Below are 17558 nucleotides of genomic sequence, written 5' to 3'. Positions count from 1 at the left end.
CAGCAACTCTTTCTGAGTTCGTGCACCCAGTAACTTTGTCTGGGAAGGTTCTCTCTGGTCACAATGAAGTTCTTATTACAAGCAGTTTCACTTGAACCTTGTTTTTTTGTGTGTGATGGCCAATTTAACAGAACAGTGTGCGGCTGTGAAATTTTGTTTCTTGCTCAGAAAAAGTGCTGCAGAAACTATTGTGATGTTGAACACAGCTTATAAGGACAGCACTATGGGAAAAACCTCAAGCATACGTGTGGTTTCCTCATTTCAAAAAAGGTGAAATGTCGATTGATGACAAACCTCGTTCTAGACGTCCGTTAACTTCCCAGACGGATGAAAATGTTCACTTGTAGTGTAGTTGGCGTGCATTCCACCAGGTCAGACTGTTAACCAAGATTTCTATTTAGAGCTTCTAAAAAGATTTTGTAACGGTGTGAGACTAAAAAGACCAGATTTGTGGCAGATGGGAGACTGGTTTTGCTACCATGACAATGTACCTGCTCCCACAGCCATCTTGGCCTGGCAGTTTTCGGCAAACAACAGCATACCTCTCTTGTCCCATGTACTTGACTCACCTGACCTGGCTCTGAGTGACTTCTTTTTGTTTCCAGGAATGAAGAGGGACATGAAAGGACAGTGATTTGATGATGTAGAAGAGGCGAAGAACAAAAGTGGGAGGTACTGTCAGCCATCCAAACAGATGGGATTGCAAAAGTTCATGGAAAAACAGAATAAAAAATTTTCTAAAAAGATGCGTATGAAAAATGTTTTTCCAAGAATGAAATCACAGATTTGACACATGTATTAAGAGTAATGAAGAGTACTTTGAAGGTGATAGAGTTGTTTTGTAAAAAAAAAAATTAAATACATAGCTTTGAAAAAAATCAGTGGTTTCTTTTTAGATATGTATCTGATTTATATCAAACACCTGTGGGTTTCTGAGGCTGTAATTGTTTATGGGAGTCGAAAGCCCAGTCTTTTTCTTCAGAACTGCTGGTGGTTTCAAACTGCTGAACATGTGGATGACAGCCCAAGTCTTAACTATTATGGCACTAGGGCCATGGTATACAATTATGGACAGCTGCAATAGCCCTGTTGGTGTAATGGGCTGCACGTTGGGCTGCTAACCACAAGGTTAATAGTTTGAACCCACAAGCTGCTCCAAGGTAGAAAGATGGGGCTTTCTACTCTCATAAAGAGTTGCAGTCTCGCAACCCAGAGGGGCAGTTCTACCCTGTCCTTTAGGGTTGTTATGAATCAGAATTGACTAGATGAATGTGCATTTATGGACATTTGCATATAAATATTTGTATATTGTATATACGTGTATGTGGGTATATATATAAATGCATACACAAACACACAACAGAGAACACAGACATATCCAATCACTTCAAGGCTAAATAGTCTCAGGGGACATCCAAGTCAATTGTCATAACAATCCATATTTACTTTGGTGAGTAGTGTCTGCAATTTGAAAAGCTTGAAAGCTGTCATTTAGGATACAACTACTGGTCTCCTCCTATCAGAATCAAAGGAAAATAAAGGACATTGAAAACTCAGGGAAGCAATTAATTCATCAGCCTAATGGTCCACGCAAACCAGAGCCTCCTCTAGCCTCAGAGCAGAACTACCTGGTGCTTGGCTACCACTACTGACTAGAAGTTTCAATTAGAATGGGAATTCATAGAAAAGACCAAACCTATTAAACAAATACATGTGTTGGAAGATCCTCAAGACGATTGCTCTAAGACACCTTTTTAGGCCCAAACAAGTCACCTGTTAACCAACTAAATTGGCCTATGGTAGTTACATAATGTGTCAACTTGAGCCGTAATAGTGAAGGGGTAGAGTTGAACCTGTCAGTCAGGTCGCAGCTTGACCTCATTTTGAAGCACTACAGAGGTAAATACCTAGCTGTAGGCAGGACACACTCACTCCCTGCGAGACATTCCTGTTGACAAGATTCAAGGAGCTATGCTAAAGCCTTGGAGCTGAAAGAGCCACCTGGAGACCCCTGTCAGTGTTGAGATGCCTCTACTGCCACTGAATCCACAAGACTTTCCACCTACTGGCCTGTGATATTCCTGCATTCAGCATCATTACATGTGTTGCGTGGTCTGAAGAGGAATATATAGATTGGTATCAGACACATGGGCTAATATCAGACTTATAAACTTGATCTGGACTTGGCTGGAATGTTTTCTTTCTTTTTAAAATCATTTTATTGGGGGCTCATACAACTCTTATCACAATCCATAGATCCATTTCTGTGTCAAGCACATTTGTTGCCATCATTTTTCTCAAAACATTTTCTTCTACTTGAGCCCTTGGTATCAGCTCCTCATTGTCTTCCTCTCCCTCCCCCACGAACCCTTGATAATTTATAAATTATTTTTTTTCCTATCTTACACTGTCCAATGTCTCCCTTCACCCACTTTTCTGTTGTCCATCTCCCAGGGAGGGAATTATATGTAGATCATTGTAATCGGTTCCCTGTTTCTCTCCCCGCATTCCCCTTACCCTCCTGGTATCACTACTCTCAATATTGGTCCTGAGGGGTTTATCTGTCCGGGATTCCCTGTTTCCAGCTCTTCTCTGTAGCAGTGTATCTGCTCTGGTCTAATTGGATTTGTAAGGTAGATTTGTAATCAGGGTAGTGGGGGAGAGGAACATACAGCTAGAGGAAAGTTGGCTGTTTACTTGATACACAGTCACTTCACTAATGGAAATAATCAAATCTAGTACCTGACTGCTCACGAGCAGACAAGATGGTTGTCCAACTTCACATTTCCCTTTTTAACACTGGCTGCCGTTGGCAGCATGGCATGTTGCCCGATCCCTGATGCCAAGACTATTTTCAAAAGCAAATTCTCAAACTTCCAAATTTAGATATAACTGAGGAAGAATATTTTGGAAAGAAACCTAAAAACATCTACAGTGACAGGAGAAAAAGGCAACTCTAACTTGTATACCAAGCTGCAATTAAATCCCAACCTGTGGGCCCTTCTGGAACACAGGTGTGCGGAACCAGCTGTGGCACAGTATCTGCCTGATGAATCCCAAGGAGAAATGCTCAGGAGCTTTCCATGTGCAAACCCTTCTCTCACTGATGTTTCCTGGCCTGGGAGGAGGCTTTATACTTTCAACTTTACAAACAGAGAGAAGTGTTTGCCAGCATGCAGCTTTCCTTCCTGTTTATGTCTTTTGAATTGTTTGCTTCTTTTGTTTTCTCTCCAGCTGTATGCATACAGGAATCCTGGGGCACGTGGGCTAAGGAATCCTAGTGGTGCTCTTGGTTAAGCACTAGACTGCTAACTGCAAGGCAGCTCAGCGGATTAAGCTGACCATCTGCTGGGAGGGAGAAGGAAGAGGCTATCAGCTCCCTGAGATGGATAGTCTCATAGTTACGGTCAACGTGAGTCAGAGGCCAGTTGGTGGCACTGTGGGTTCTGTTGGACTGCCGACCTTGAGATCCGCAGTTCAAACCCTTTTCTTGGAGAACAAGGAGGCAATTTTCTCTGGTAATGACTGATAGTCACGGACAGTCTAAGACAAATGGCAGGAGTCAAGACAGACTTGCTGCTGGTGGTTTAGTTTTGGGTTTGATATAGTGAACAAAATTATTTTAAAACCTCAGGAAAAAGGGAACACATAAAAATAGGAGGAACCGATTACAAAGATCTACATATAACCTCCTCCCTGGGGGATGGACAATCGAAAAGTGGGTGAAGGGAGACATCAGACAATGTAAGACATGACAAAATAATAATAATAATAAATTATCAGGGGTTCATGAGGGAGTGGGAAAAATGAGGAGCTGATACAAAGGGCTCAGATAGAAAGCAAATGTTTTGAGAATGATGATGGCAATGAATGTACCAATGTGCTTGACACAATGGATGGATGATGGATTGTGATAAGAGTTGTATGAGCCACCACTAAAATCATTTTTTTTAAATAGCTTAGTTAACAAGAGGAGCCTAATAGCTACATAACAGCCAGTAAAAAGAAGTCCACTTTAATTAACTGGTAAGCAAAGGCAGGGTAGCTATGCTTATGTACTTAGAGTGAAATGAATTTATTCATATCTACAAAATATATTACACACTCATGCACAAAATCTGTGTTTGGGTGTAACAGTCATGAAACTTTCTATAGGAGCCCCTACGTCTCACGTCTCCTTGGCGTGACCTCCAGAGGAAAGGCTCCAGCCCCCGGTACCAAAGAGAAAAGGCACAGGGGTTGTGCAGTCAGCCATAACTGAACCGGATGCCCTCCAAACCCCGCGATTCTGCTCGGATCATCTTATGACTTAATACAAATGGTTGCCTTAAAAATAGGATAAATATTTAGGTATATTAAGATGACAACATTCATATCTTCAGGAAGAAGTGAAAATGTATTTCTTAACAAATGAATACCACCACCAACAACAAAAAAACAAAACAATAAAAAACCAAAGATAGGTAAAGAACTTTAGCAAACATTTATGAATGCCTGTGACTTTTGTCATCATTGAAAAGAGATGCTAAAAGGAGTTTTAAAAAAATCCAAAAGAAAACACCTTTAACAAAAATTCACATTGAGATCATTGGAAAAAATAAATCTCAAAACAGTAGTTATAGAAACATTAATAAAACACAGAGTCATATCATTTACTCAGTGACCTATGCTAATATTAGTAAAAGTTTCATTCCAAAGCTTGATATTAAAATAAAATATCTAAAATTAAACCATATTGCCATAGTCATGCAGGAGAAGCACGAGGCTCTCACTCCCATGAAGAGCTAGTTTTGGAAACACACAGGGCGGTTTTACTCTGTCCTGTAGTCACTATGAGTCAAAATCAAGGGCTTGCTTTGCTTATTTTTGGTTTTTTTTGCTGCAGCAGCTGAGGGGAGGAGGAGAAGCGTGCAGAGTCCTAATAAGACTTGATAGTTGGATTTTTTACCACCATACAAGAAAATTTCTGACCGGGTTGGGCAGAGACTCTCATAGTGAGAAATAGAACGCCACATATGCGGAAAGGTTCTAAAACTATGTGTTAGTTGTGTCCGCTTCTACGTACTGGAAATTTCCATTTCTGTGTGGGACCAAACACAAAGGCTGCCTCACCTCCCATCCGCATAGTCAGTGTCCGCTCCTCCCCACCAGACATCCGAGTCGTCCTCCTCGGCGTCAGCAGAATGCACGTTGTCACTCTCGCCAGCCACCGGGCAGCACACGAACTCCACGCCTCGGAACTTGTCGATGCCGCAGGGCAGCAACATGCCGTAGTCATGCAGATTGGTGCTTTTTTCACTGCACATCTGCGAAGAACAATGAGAGCGCGCTGAGTGGGCAGGAACCTGCCAGAGACAACCGTCAACACAGAGACCCAGGAAACTCGGACACAATTATATAATGGGAATGCTGCTTCTTGTTATATGCATATTTGGGGTGTACTTTCTTTAGCGCAGGGGTCTTTGAAATCCTTCTTTGAAAAAAAATTTTTTTAAATTTCTTATTTATTTCAAACAAAATTTTCTGTTATCCAATCCAATCCAACCCAATCCAGTCCTGTTGCTGCTGTGTTGACTGAGCTTTGACCACCCAAGCGTGGCAAAGTGGAACTGTGATCCAAAGGGTAGTTTGACCTGGTGGCTGATGTTTCCAAAGCTGATCACAAAGCCTTTAGGATGCCTCTGGGTGGACTTGAATGGTCAGCTGTTGAGTTTGCTGGGAAGGCATTAACATACGAGGAGATACCTCCCCTGCCAAAAAATTTTTTAATTTTAATTTCAAAGCTACGTATTTAATTTTTTTTTTACAAAACAACCTCATCACCTTCAAAGTACTCCCCATTAACACTAAATACATTTGTCAAATCTGTGATTCATTTTTGGAAACATTTTTTCAAACGCATCTATTTGGATTGCTGACAGCACCTCCCTCATGTTTTCTTCTTCACCTCTTCTATGTCATCAAATCGCTGTCCTTTCATGTCCCTCTTCGTTCTTGGGAAAAAAAAAAAAAGAAGTCTCACAGGGCAAGTGCAGGTGAGTAAGGTGTGTGGGGTGAGAGAGGTATACTGGTTTTCTCCCAAAACTGGCATACTGAGACGGCTGCATGAGCAGGTAGGTGCACTGTTGGGGTGGTGGCAAAACCAGTCTCCCGTCTGCCATGAATCAGGCCTTTTAATGCTGCACACTGTTTATTCAATCTTTTCAGAACCTCAGGTGGAACAAATGTCAGATGCACTATCCCTCTCACATGACATGTTTTTTTGGGGTGCCCCCTCCTCTGTACCATCCACAGACTCTTGTTATAGAAAGGAAGCACATGAAGGCTTCCAGAAGGAAATTGAGAAATGAGCTGTAGAAGGCTGTGCAGGTGAAATCAATACTTTCTAAATCCCTTCATGTTTCAGGAAGTTTTGAATCCTCCCGATACACCCCGGTTCACTCACAACTCCAGTACAAACGGATGCTCCCTTCATGTGAACCTGCCTTTCTCCAGAAATTCTAGCTCTCTTGCTCAGTCCACAGAAACCATCCTGGGAAAAATAAATGATCTCATGAAGCTACTATGAATTAGCACTTACTGTCCTTACAGATACCTTATGCAATATCTTTTTGTTTTCCTAGAATTTGCTAACTTTTTACAAATTGGAATCCGCATTATGCTCTCAAGGCATCCACTGCAGAGACAGAAAAGATTAGCAACTCAGCACGCATGGGTAAGCAATGACAGTTACAGAATGGATTTTGTTCACAAGGATAGTATTTCTTTGAAACGAAGATTTTTTTAATGAAAAAAATTAATGAGGGTATCAGGCAGGCTTTAATTTTTTGTTGTTGTTTTCATATGTTCAATGTGTTCTTCAATGTCATAAATACTTTATTATACAAAGAAAATTTTGAATAATGAGTCAGCACATATGATTTTACAAAAGGCAAAAATCATTCTAATTCTTAAGAGGATGTTTTTTGCCAAACAGCAGTGTTTCTCAGTCTCAGTCCAACTGACGTCTTGGACTGGGTAATCCTTCGGTGCGAGGGCCGGGGAAAGTTACCCTGTGTCGGGCAGGGTGTTTATAAGCCTCTCTGGCTGGGGGAGGTCACCCTGGGCCGGGTAGTGTGTTTATAAGCCTCTCTGGCCTTAGACACGACATGCCAGTTGCACTATCCCTTCCAAAAGACAGCCCACTTTTAGCAGTCTGGTGACCCCAAAATAAAGTGTAGAAATTTATTGGGGAAAAGAAGCCCCTAGTACATCAAAGGGACAGAGAGCAGTTTTTAAAGGCAATGACTGAAGGACAAGAGTTTGGGTGATGCAAGTGGCTGTGACTGTCGGTCAACCCAAAGGCTGGTGTTTCAAAGCTTCTCGCTTGCCCTGCAGATGAAAGAAAGGCTCAGGGAGCTGCCCCCGCAAAGAGCACAGCCAAGAAAATCCCACTGAGCCATTCTGCTCTGTAACCTAGAAGGCTGCTGCGAGTTGTGGTGGATGCAAGGAAGCTAACGTCACTGGCAGCCAATAGAAGCACCAAGTGACAGTAAGTCTCCTGTTTCCATCACTTCGTGCCTTCCAGGGGGGTTTGCCAAAATCGAAGGGCTAGGACTGGTGCCACAACCACCATGTGTGGAAAAATTAAGTGGGTACCATGTCCTGGTGAAAACAAAATTGGATGGCATAATTTAGAAATGAAATTCATAATGTATATCTCATGCCAGTGTTGAATCAACTGACAAAAAAAAAGAATGACGGAGGATAAGAAATCTTTTGGAAAATGTGTATAAGAAGTAAAGATTATTTATATTATCTTACTTTCTCAAATATGAGGTAGACACAACACAGATAACTGACTGGGTCTTCTATTTCTGGCTCCTTAAAAAAGACTCAACAATACATATGGATAACTTTTGTTTTTCAAGGGCTTATGTTTGCATGCAGGTGTTGCTTCCAAATGGGGAGTAAAAAACAGAGTACAAGAACGAAGGAAGTGCTCTAAAATTGATTGTAGTAATGACTGTATAACTCTTCTTCATATGCTTGACCTACCGAATTGTCTGCTATGTGGATTATGTTTCAATAAAAATGTTTGTTCAAAATGCAAAGCTCCCAAGGTCTAAAATAATGTGCTTTGAAATATTCACTGTGAAACAAGAAAGTGTTCATGGTTGGTTGGTACCTCTTTGGCGACGGTGTGCCAGTGAAGGTGTGTTTCACAAACATCCATCCTCTCCTGATGTAAGAATTTGCACTTGTCAGGAACCAGCAGGGCGTCGCTAACAAACTCACCAACTGAAAGAAAAGAAAGATGCTTAATGTCATGCCAGCTGCATCCAAGCAGTCTTCACTGCCTGACGTGCAGAACAAAGACAGTGGTCGCGGTGGACTTTGCAGGAGTTACACAGCTTTCTGCAGGGTAAGCAGTCTAAGTAAGACTAGACTACCTCTCAAATGTTGAGGCCTGTCACTTTTGGTAGCTCCTTGCCATATCACCTTTGAAAGTTAAAATACACCTACTAGTCACATATCAGCTCTCCTTCATATTTCACATTTACTATTACTTTGAAAACATTCCCAGCCAAGACTTCAGCAGGTCTGGGCCCCCTGTAGACCATCTGGACCAAGAAACAGAGGCCTCAGCAATGACCAAGCCACACAACAGGTGGTGGCTCACAAGCCACGGGTGGTGTCTCTCCTTCATCTGGGGCGTGTCACTTCAGGCACAGAGGGGACCAGGTAATGAAACGAGCAAGAAGGAGGCATCTGGGGAGGGCCTGAAGGTGCAAGGGATGTTAGTAATGGAAGACAAGAGGTGGGACCAAAGGCATTGTGCGGGGCGGTGGGGTTGTTGGGCACAGAGTAAGCAAGGTACGCCCCACCCCAAGGTGAATGTCAGAAAGTAGTGTTCAGCTCCCACCCAGCACACAAATCTCAAGATAGACTGGGGCTGCCTGACAGCCAGTGCGCACCGGGATGAAGGTGGGTAAGGATCCAACTCTCACATAACGACCTGGTCTCTGGAACCTGATCAGGTCAATGATTATTGTTGGGTGTGTTTCCTCCATGTTAAAAGCGAAATTGCTCTTAAATTGCCCTGAATCCCTTGCATCAAAGTTAATCATACAAAGAGTTGAGTTAAACAAAGAGCTGCTTGACTGCAAAATTAGTTAGCATTCATCTACACGGGGAAGGCTCCATGGCTTAAGAGGTTGACTCGCAGAAACAATATAAAAAAGTGCCGGCTTCTCCTGCTTGAGCATTTTAATCTACTTGCAAACAAACAAAAATTACAGCATTTTGTGACTTCCTATGCAAAAAATATGTATATACATGAACACATGTTGTTGTTAGGTGTCATGCTGGTTTCAGTACATAGCAACCTTATATAGAACATGATAAAATACCACTGGGTCCTGTGCCATCCTCCCAATGCACATATATGGATATACATTATATGTAAATAGATATATGTATGTATATTCATGCCTAGAAAGAGTTTAAGAAAATTATATTATGAAATTATGAAAACAGCATTTTAAACTTTTATATTTCTAAAGGAAGTGGGTACTATGCAAATTATTCCTGGGCATTGCTTGCATTGTAAATATAAAGATAGGCTCGTGAGGATAAAAAATGGATAATTATAACATAATATATAAACTGTGAACTTGTGCTTTGTTTGTTTGCTTTTTCACTGTCGTATTGCAGGTCTTTAGCACAGAGTATACACACAATAAGCAATAATCAGTTGTTATGAGACAGTGTTTCATGCTATAATAAAAAGATGAGAAGCAAGCTCTGGGCTGGCGTAACCAATGCTTGTATCTGTGTGGGTGAGTTGCAAAACGCTTCAAAGTATAAGTGAGATCAGAGACGAGTCTAAATGAATGTGCAGGAACATGGCTTGTAAGGAAGGGAGAATGAGAATATTCGTTTCATTTACAATTACACCCAGTTCCGCCCCCAAGCCTGGCAACCATGACCTCATTGGATGGATGGGTGCACAGATGGGCCGATGGTTGGCAAAAGGCACTTGAAAAAGTATCAATCTCCTGTGCTCAGAGAAAACAAAGGCAAAGGATGTTATAAACGAAGGAAAGGCTACTGTAGCTAGAGTACTGGGTAAGTGGGAAAGTGACCACAGAAGTAACCGATTGGGAGAATGGATTGGGCTCCCATTTTAATGGGCCAAATGATCCGGACATCATTTCGGAGGCCTCGAGGGTCATAAAAGCCCAGAGGGCTCTGTGGTGAAAGTGCTCAGGACTAACCTAAAGGTGAGTGGTCCCTCCAGGTGCCCTGAGGCGGAGGAGGCGGTGGCAGCCTCCTTCAGTCAAGACGCACTGCCTTGGAAGCTCTTTGGGAAAGTTCTCCTCCGCCCCGTTTGGTCGCTATGAGTTTGCGGCAGCGGGATCGGGCATGTTCAAGTTCAATTTTTCAGATCCACCAAGAAGAAGAAAGCACAGTGCTACAATGAGAGCAGGGAGGCCACTGAGGAAGCCGCTGCAATCCGTCAGGCAAGAAACATGAGAACACTTGACGCCCACCGCTAAAAGGAAGCCAGAAATGAGGGCCATCCGGAGATCTGCAAAGAGAGAACTGCGTGCTTCCTGACAGTGCCGCTATAAGGCGTTTTTCTAGAATGCATGAGAAAGAGCCATGGAGAGTTTAATAAGCGAAGGAGAAAAAAACTGTTTTCATTCCCTTAATGTGAAAGTTTTTTAGCTAATCTTTTTCTATCCAAAAACAAAAGAAAAATTACTGCCATTGAGCCAATACCAACTCACAGACTTTTAAAGTTACTTATTAACAAATGCTTAGAATATATATCGCTACTCCATAATATGCACTAATATGAATAAATAGCTTTTGGAGTAAAATGTAAGCAAACTGCAGAGGAGATAAAGCCTTTCATCTTGTCTTTCCCTCAATCTCCTCTAAACTTGCCGTCGGTGATGCCCCAGCACTGTGGCGTATGTTGTAAGAATTGTGAGAATTATGAGCCAGGGGGCTGGCCTCCAAAGACTGTGAAGAAGGCAGCGTGACTAGGAGGTGGCAATTGCTGATGCTGAACAGGAATCCGTTCATCTCAACCCCACATGTGCCATATGGCCTGCCTCTGGTAAAACCTCACTTGGCAGATGAGAAATTCCTCCCAAGAGATGCTAGCTCCACAGAGGAAAAAGATTGATAGTATGAGTAAGCCACCAACACGTATCTATAATTAAACATTAATGAAAAGCCAATAAATGAGATAGATAATACAGAAAGAAATAACAAAAGAATTCCAGTGACGGCAGAGATCTAATTAGGAACCCACACATGCTCCCTAAGCCAACTGCTCAGGGTTTCGGAAGTGCACCCACCATGCACAGGGCCACAGAGAATGCTTGCTGTGTGAGGCATCTCAGTACCCAAGGCCAGAGGAGGTCCGAGATCAACGGCCTGTCGATGGCAATCCCGGGTTAGCTCTGAGGCAGTTTGATTGGGCTTCAAACCACGCTGTCATATTGTAAATATTTTAGTGGTATTTTTCATTTACAAGTAATTACAATTACTAGAAAGATGCATAGCCCATAGGTATGCTTTTCGTTCCTGTAGTTATTGAGGGGATTACTCTGTGTTTTTCTGTGCAGACCCTCTTGACATTAGCCTGGAAAGGTTCTTGGGGCACAAACCAAATACTGGTTCAACAACGTAACCAAATGTATCTTGTTTTACTTGCTCTTAGTCCATCTGTCAGGATCCAAGCTTTAACAATAGAGCTGAAGTCTAGTATATATAACAGAACATATTCTGCATTAATCATACTCTAGTACAATAGTCCATTGTTCTTATAAACAGACCTTTTAATTTAAAACATAATCAAAAGAAATCATTTGTAAAATGACATTTTATTTAGAATTGTAAAGGATGGCCTGATGTTTGTAATGGTGCACCTGGCCAGGAAGAATATCCCCGTCCTCACTAAGTAAGCATTGATTTTTAAAGAATTAATACTGATTACTCACCAGGCCCTCCGAATTAATGCCAAAATTGAAAATCCATTATCTTCTAACATAGAAACTAAATTTAGCAGAAAATTCTGTGTGCTTTTATAATTCTGCATATATAACTTTCAAAATCAATGTACTAGGTTGCCAAGCTCAACATTTCACTGCCATCGAGTCAATTCTGACTCATAGTGACCCTCCAGTTACTCCTCATAAATATGAAGTCATTAAACCACGCACAATTGAATAAGAATGAGAGTAGTAAAGCTATAATGAACCCCTTTACTCACACTGATTGACATTACAATCCTTTCTTTTCTCTTTTTTTAATTTCTGAAGGAATCATTTTTAAATAATCTGGTACTACGTTCCAAGAATTTTCATATAGAGCCATGAACATCTTAAATTTTTTTATCAAGTCTGTTCATTTGGTTTGTTTCTTCAAGTAGAAATTCCTTAAGAGAATTAATTATGGGGAGTCAGAAAAAGTACTCAAATAAATTTCAGTAGCATCATGAGAAACCAAATTCCTCTTTATGCCTGACAAACAATGTTTAATTGTAATGAAGCCCCCTTTTCTGAGAGACTTGTGGTTGGCTAGGGTGAACCACTCAGGCCACACACTGCCCTGGGGCCAGATCTTCTTGTGAAATTTGAGCCTCGAAAAAACTGGCTCCGAAAATGAGCACTACATCACACAACAGCCTGGGAAGTTGCTTACTGAGGCTACTTCTGTTAGTCCAGCGGTTCTCAACCTGTGGGTCACGACCCCTTTGGGGGTTGAACGACCTTTTCATGGGGTCACCCAACTCATAACAGTAGCAAAATTACAGTTATGAAGTAGCAACAAAAATAATTTTATGGTCGGGGGTGGGGCATCACTACAACATGAGGAGCTGTATTAAAGGGACACAGCATCAGGAAGGTTGAGAACCACTATGTTAGGCACTGAGGGAACCTTTGGAAGAATTGTCCCTGTGCAGCCAGTTTCAAGAAACAAACTCCAAGGTCAAACCAAAAGCTGTGTTTTAGGAAACATTGTTGTGCGGTAAACACTGTTCTGGTCCCATTTCATGGCAGTGTCAATAACATAGGTTATAAGAATCTTTGGAAGTTTTAAAATCTTTGGAATATGTTTGACTCCCTAATACAAATGCTGCTCCAATTTGTAAATCATTCAATAAACTTCAATCAATATCTGTTTCAGGCTTAATATCATCTTTGTTTTTAAGACATAAGAGGCTTGGGAGGCTTGGCACTATTCATCCATACATATCGTGAAACCACACAATGTTATATTCTGTGATTTTTATGTTTAAACAACCCACAGCTTACAACCTGGTGGCATAGTGGATTACTCAGTGGGCTGCTAACTGAAAGGTCAAAAGGTTGACCCCACCAGCCACCGGGTGGGAGAAAGTGGAGGCTGTGTGATGCTGTAAAGATGTATAGCCGCAGCACCCCATGGGGAAGTGAGTGCACTCACTGCAGAATTGCTCGAGGTCAGAAATGACTCACGGGCAGTGGGTTTGGTTTTGAATTTAACCTTTAAAAAAAAAGCCTGTTAAAATCGAATAATTGAAAAAGTCATGAAACAGCATGGATTTGGCTTCGTGGCTACGAAGTTTTGGCAAGGTTCAGCAGTGATGCCGAATGTAATAGGCTCTGAAGGACTCACCCCCTGACTGCTTGGCGCTTTCGGAGATGATGTTCTAGCTCAATTTACAGGTCCAGTGGCTCATACCATGAGCCAAATCGGTGGGGGAACTAGGCTAAGAATCCAGACGCTTGGCTTTCTATCCAGGGGAGCTAATTATCACCACTCGTCCTTGCACTGGTCCCAATGGTCTATGTGGCGTCTTCACTTTGGCTTCGATAAAAGTGTATTCACGTTTACTAAGTAATATTTTAATAATGTCACAATCTACAATGTGATTGATGTGGCATTAGGATGAGAGTTAAATTTGTTGGAAATGCATTCAGCTGCTAGAACACCTACCCCCTTGGGCTTCTTCCCCTTACATAAGAAGTCGGGGACTGAGATGAGGGAGTTTTGGGTAGTTAACTTGCTCAATTCTTACCAACAGCTAGACAGTTTGGGTCCACCCAGGGATGCCAAGAAAAAAAAAGATCTGGAAGTCTACTTTCAAAAAGTCAGTCATTGAAAACTTTATTGAACATGGTTCTACTCCGACAAGCCATGGGCTCACCACGAGTTGGAATCAACTCTCCAGCAACTGGCTGCTTCGTTGGTTGGGATTGAGGCTTCGGTAGACGTTCATTCGGGAACAGGGGTACTCCCCCTTTGCCGTACTGCCATCGTTAGCATATTGGCTCTAGTCCTCGTGATTTCAGTCAGAGAATATGTCTAATCTCAAAAGCTGTGAACAATGTCTGCCCACTAATGGAAAAATGGATAAACAAAACAAACAAACAAACAAAAGGAACATACACACTAAGACTACTCAACCAATAGGAGAAATGAAGCCTTGATATACGCTACAATATGGTTGAAATTTGAAGGTATTACACCCAGCAAAATAAGTCATTCACTAAAGGATAAATACTGCTTGTGCCTTGTTGAATACAAATGGTGGTGAACACAGTGGGATCGTAGAGTCTGGACAATTACAGAAGAGGGAAGTCAGTGTGATCATCGTTACAACTTGTTCACTGGGCGCTGGTCTAGGATGGGGCGGTGTTCGCTGAGGCCCCTCTGAAAGTCTCATTCCTGTGTCCCACTAGCTCTTCTTTGAGTATTTTCTATTTCTACGTAGTACCATACAGTGATAAACAAATGAGAAGTAAAAGTTTCCAGTGGGAAAAGATAATGAAATCGTCTCAGTCACAGGGTAATACAAATTATGGAGATCAAGCTACACAAAGCACAGAGAAAAGGCAGCGCTGGTTTTCTTTCCAGGGATGGAATTTTCAGCAAGGAGGTCTGAGAAAGGCTGACTGAAAAGATCCATTAGTGTGAAAACCTGAAGAAGTGAAGGGAAGAAGCTTTCCATACATCAGAGGGAAGAACATTCTAGGAGAGGAAGAGACAAGAATAGCAGTTCAAAGCAGGAGTGTCAGGGGGGCTGACAGAATAGCATGGAGACCAGCATGGTCAGAGAGGAGTAAATGCAGACCCCCCAAAAAACCCACAAGTGAGTGAGAGGGAGATGGATGAAGGCAAACGGTATACTGCCCAAATGTTGCCCACACTCTGGCCAATGTTGAGGAACATGGGAAGACCACGAAGTGGTCCTCTAAGTGAATTACCTTTGCTGTAAGAAGCAAATTAGGAAGGAGGAAAATCCGTTAAGAGGATATTGCAAAAACCCAAGTGGAGGATGAAGAACTGCATCAGGACAGTAGCAGTGGAGATGGAGATTAGCAGTGAGATTCTGAATGCAAATTTAAAGGTAGAAGCAAAGCACTGAGTGAGGAATGGAAGAGAAAGAGAAGACTGCGGAATGAATGCAGGCTCCTGAAGCCAAGAGATGGTTCCTACAGAAGACGATAGAATGTACACTTATTCATCTACAGTCTACATCGCTTGTGCTAGTTTGTCATTCTACCATGGCTTGTGTGCTGCCATGAGGCTAGAAGCTATGACACCAGTATTTCATATATCAGTACGGTTATCCATGGGAAGGTAGCTTTCAGTGGACCTTATAGATTAAGACAAAGTAGGAAGAAAGTCCTGGTGATCTATTTCTCAAAAGTATCCAATGAAAATCAATGGGCAACACAACAGAACATTGTTTGACTTTCTTGCTTTAAAGATGTCATCATGAAGGCTCAAAACTGCTAGTAGAGAATCAGCAGGGGTGCAGGAGACTCTAGCTCAGATGGATTGGCACAACATCATCATGAGGATGACATTGCACCGTGGGGGTGCTAGAAGTCAACTTGATGGCAATGATTCATCTAAGGTACACTACTCTACACTACCCATTTTAAAGTTGTTCCAGTTTCTAATATTTTCTGTTTTCTTTTTTACTGTTTTCTTTTCAACTGGGGCTCTTCTTGATTTTATTTTGTTATTGTTATTAGCTTTTTTGACTCTTAGTTTTTTGTATAGTTTTCAGTATATGAAATCTAGGATGCGTGAATCAATAGACATAGACTGGATTAATGAATCCTTGGGAGTACGGCAGGAGAGGTTGAGGGAGGAAAGGGGAGCTAATAACATTGGGAGTATGGCAGGAGAGGTTGAGGGAGGAAAGGAGAGCTAATAACATTGGGAGTACGGCAGGAGAGGTTGAGGGAGGAGAGGAGAGCTAATAACATTGGGAGTACGGCAGGAGAGGTTGAGGGAGGAGAGGGGAGCTAATAACATTGGGAGTACGGCAGGAGAGGTTGAGGGAGGAGAGGGGAGCTAATAACATTGGGAGTACGGCAGGAGAGGTTGAGGGAGGAGAGGGGAGCTAATAACATTGGGAGTACGGCAGGAGAGGTTGAGGGAGGAGAGGGGAGCTAATAACATTGGGAGTACGGCAGGAGAGGTTGAGGGAGGAGAGGGGAGCTAATAACAAGGAGCACAAGAAACAAGAAAATGTTCTAAAATGGATTGTGGTGACGACTGCACAACTCTCCTTTAAATTACTGAATTATTGAATTCTATATTTGAATTATGTCTCAAAACTATTATAAATAAAAGACTAAGGAAATCTGAATAAAATATGTGCTTCAGTTCATAATAATGTTGATAATAATTCATTAATTATAGCAAGTATTCCATATTAATGTATGACATTAGTAAAATAGAAGTAGGAATACAGTATATGGAAACTATCTGTACTAGCTTTTCAAAATTCTGTAAATCTGAAACTATTCTAAAAAAATCTAATCTACTTAAAAGTCCCCCCTCCCAAACTTATTTTGCGATTACTGTAGCTGACAATAACTAGGGATTTAAAGGATCTTATTGACTGAGGCTTCTCTTCTACAGTGACTACAATAAGGAGACAGAGGTTGGGCTAAGATCGGCTTGGCAAACCTTCTGTTGTTTAATCATTTGTGTAATACATAGCATTTAAATTCGTTTAAAAATTCAAGAATTTCACATCATCACATATGAGCATGAAAGAAAATTTGTACTCAAATAATCCCAACATCAATTAAGAGATGGAATTATGAACAGAGTATTTCCAATAAGGGAGGTTGAGTACTACTTACTTCATGTTTTTCAGTGGTTCCCTAATAGCTTCCAAATCACCAGGGATGCTGGACAGGCATCTCGACCCTGAGCACGGCCTCGCTCTGCTCATCACCTGGATGATTGATGTGCTCTGAGGGACGTGGCTCTGTTCCAGCTGCCCTTTGGTCTCAAGTGGCTGGTCATTCTAAGGTGTGTCTACCTCCCTAGACTTTTGGTTCGACTCAGAGACCTACTGTTTAGCTGAAAATACTGGTCCAGTAAGGGAAACCATTAACAGTGAGGTTAAATATTCTGAAAAAATTGTGTACGCCATTTAATTTGATATGCCACCATGTTACCATGCATTTGTGGCAATCATGGATCACTGATTTGTATACAACCAGATTCAACTGGTTTAACAATGACCAATGTATACCAGGAAT

General features: G+C 41.7%; 1 protein-coding gene across 6 annotated transcripts in view; it reads right to left on the bottom strand.

Moving 5' to 3' along the window:
* Nucleotides 1-17558, bottom strand: part of APP (amyloid beta precursor protein) — a 298287-nt gene that overhangs the window by 166121 nt on the left and 114608 nt on the right. For all 6 annotated transcript variants that reach the window (XM_075542402.1, XM_075542403.1, XM_075542400.1 and 3 more), the window contains exons 4-5: nt 8168-8280; nt 5113-5306 (exon numbers count right to left, since the gene is read on the bottom strand). In XM_075542402.1, the coding sequence (XP_075398517.1) occupies nt 5113-5306; nt 8168-8280 (307 nt within the window). The remainder of the gene's footprint in view (nt 1-5112; nt 5307-8167; nt 8281-17558) is intronic.

This window comes from Tenrec ecaudatus, chromosome 2 (genome assembly GCF_050624435.1).
Source record: "Tenrec ecaudatus isolate mTenEca1 chromosome 2, mTenEca1.hap1, whole genome shotgun sequence".
NCBI lineage: Eukaryota > Metazoa > Chordata > Mammalia > Afrosoricida > Tenrecidae > Tenrec > Tenrec ecaudatus.
The sequence above is the reverse complement of the archived record's forward strand: the minus strand, read 5'-3'. Positions and strand labels throughout refer to the sequence as shown.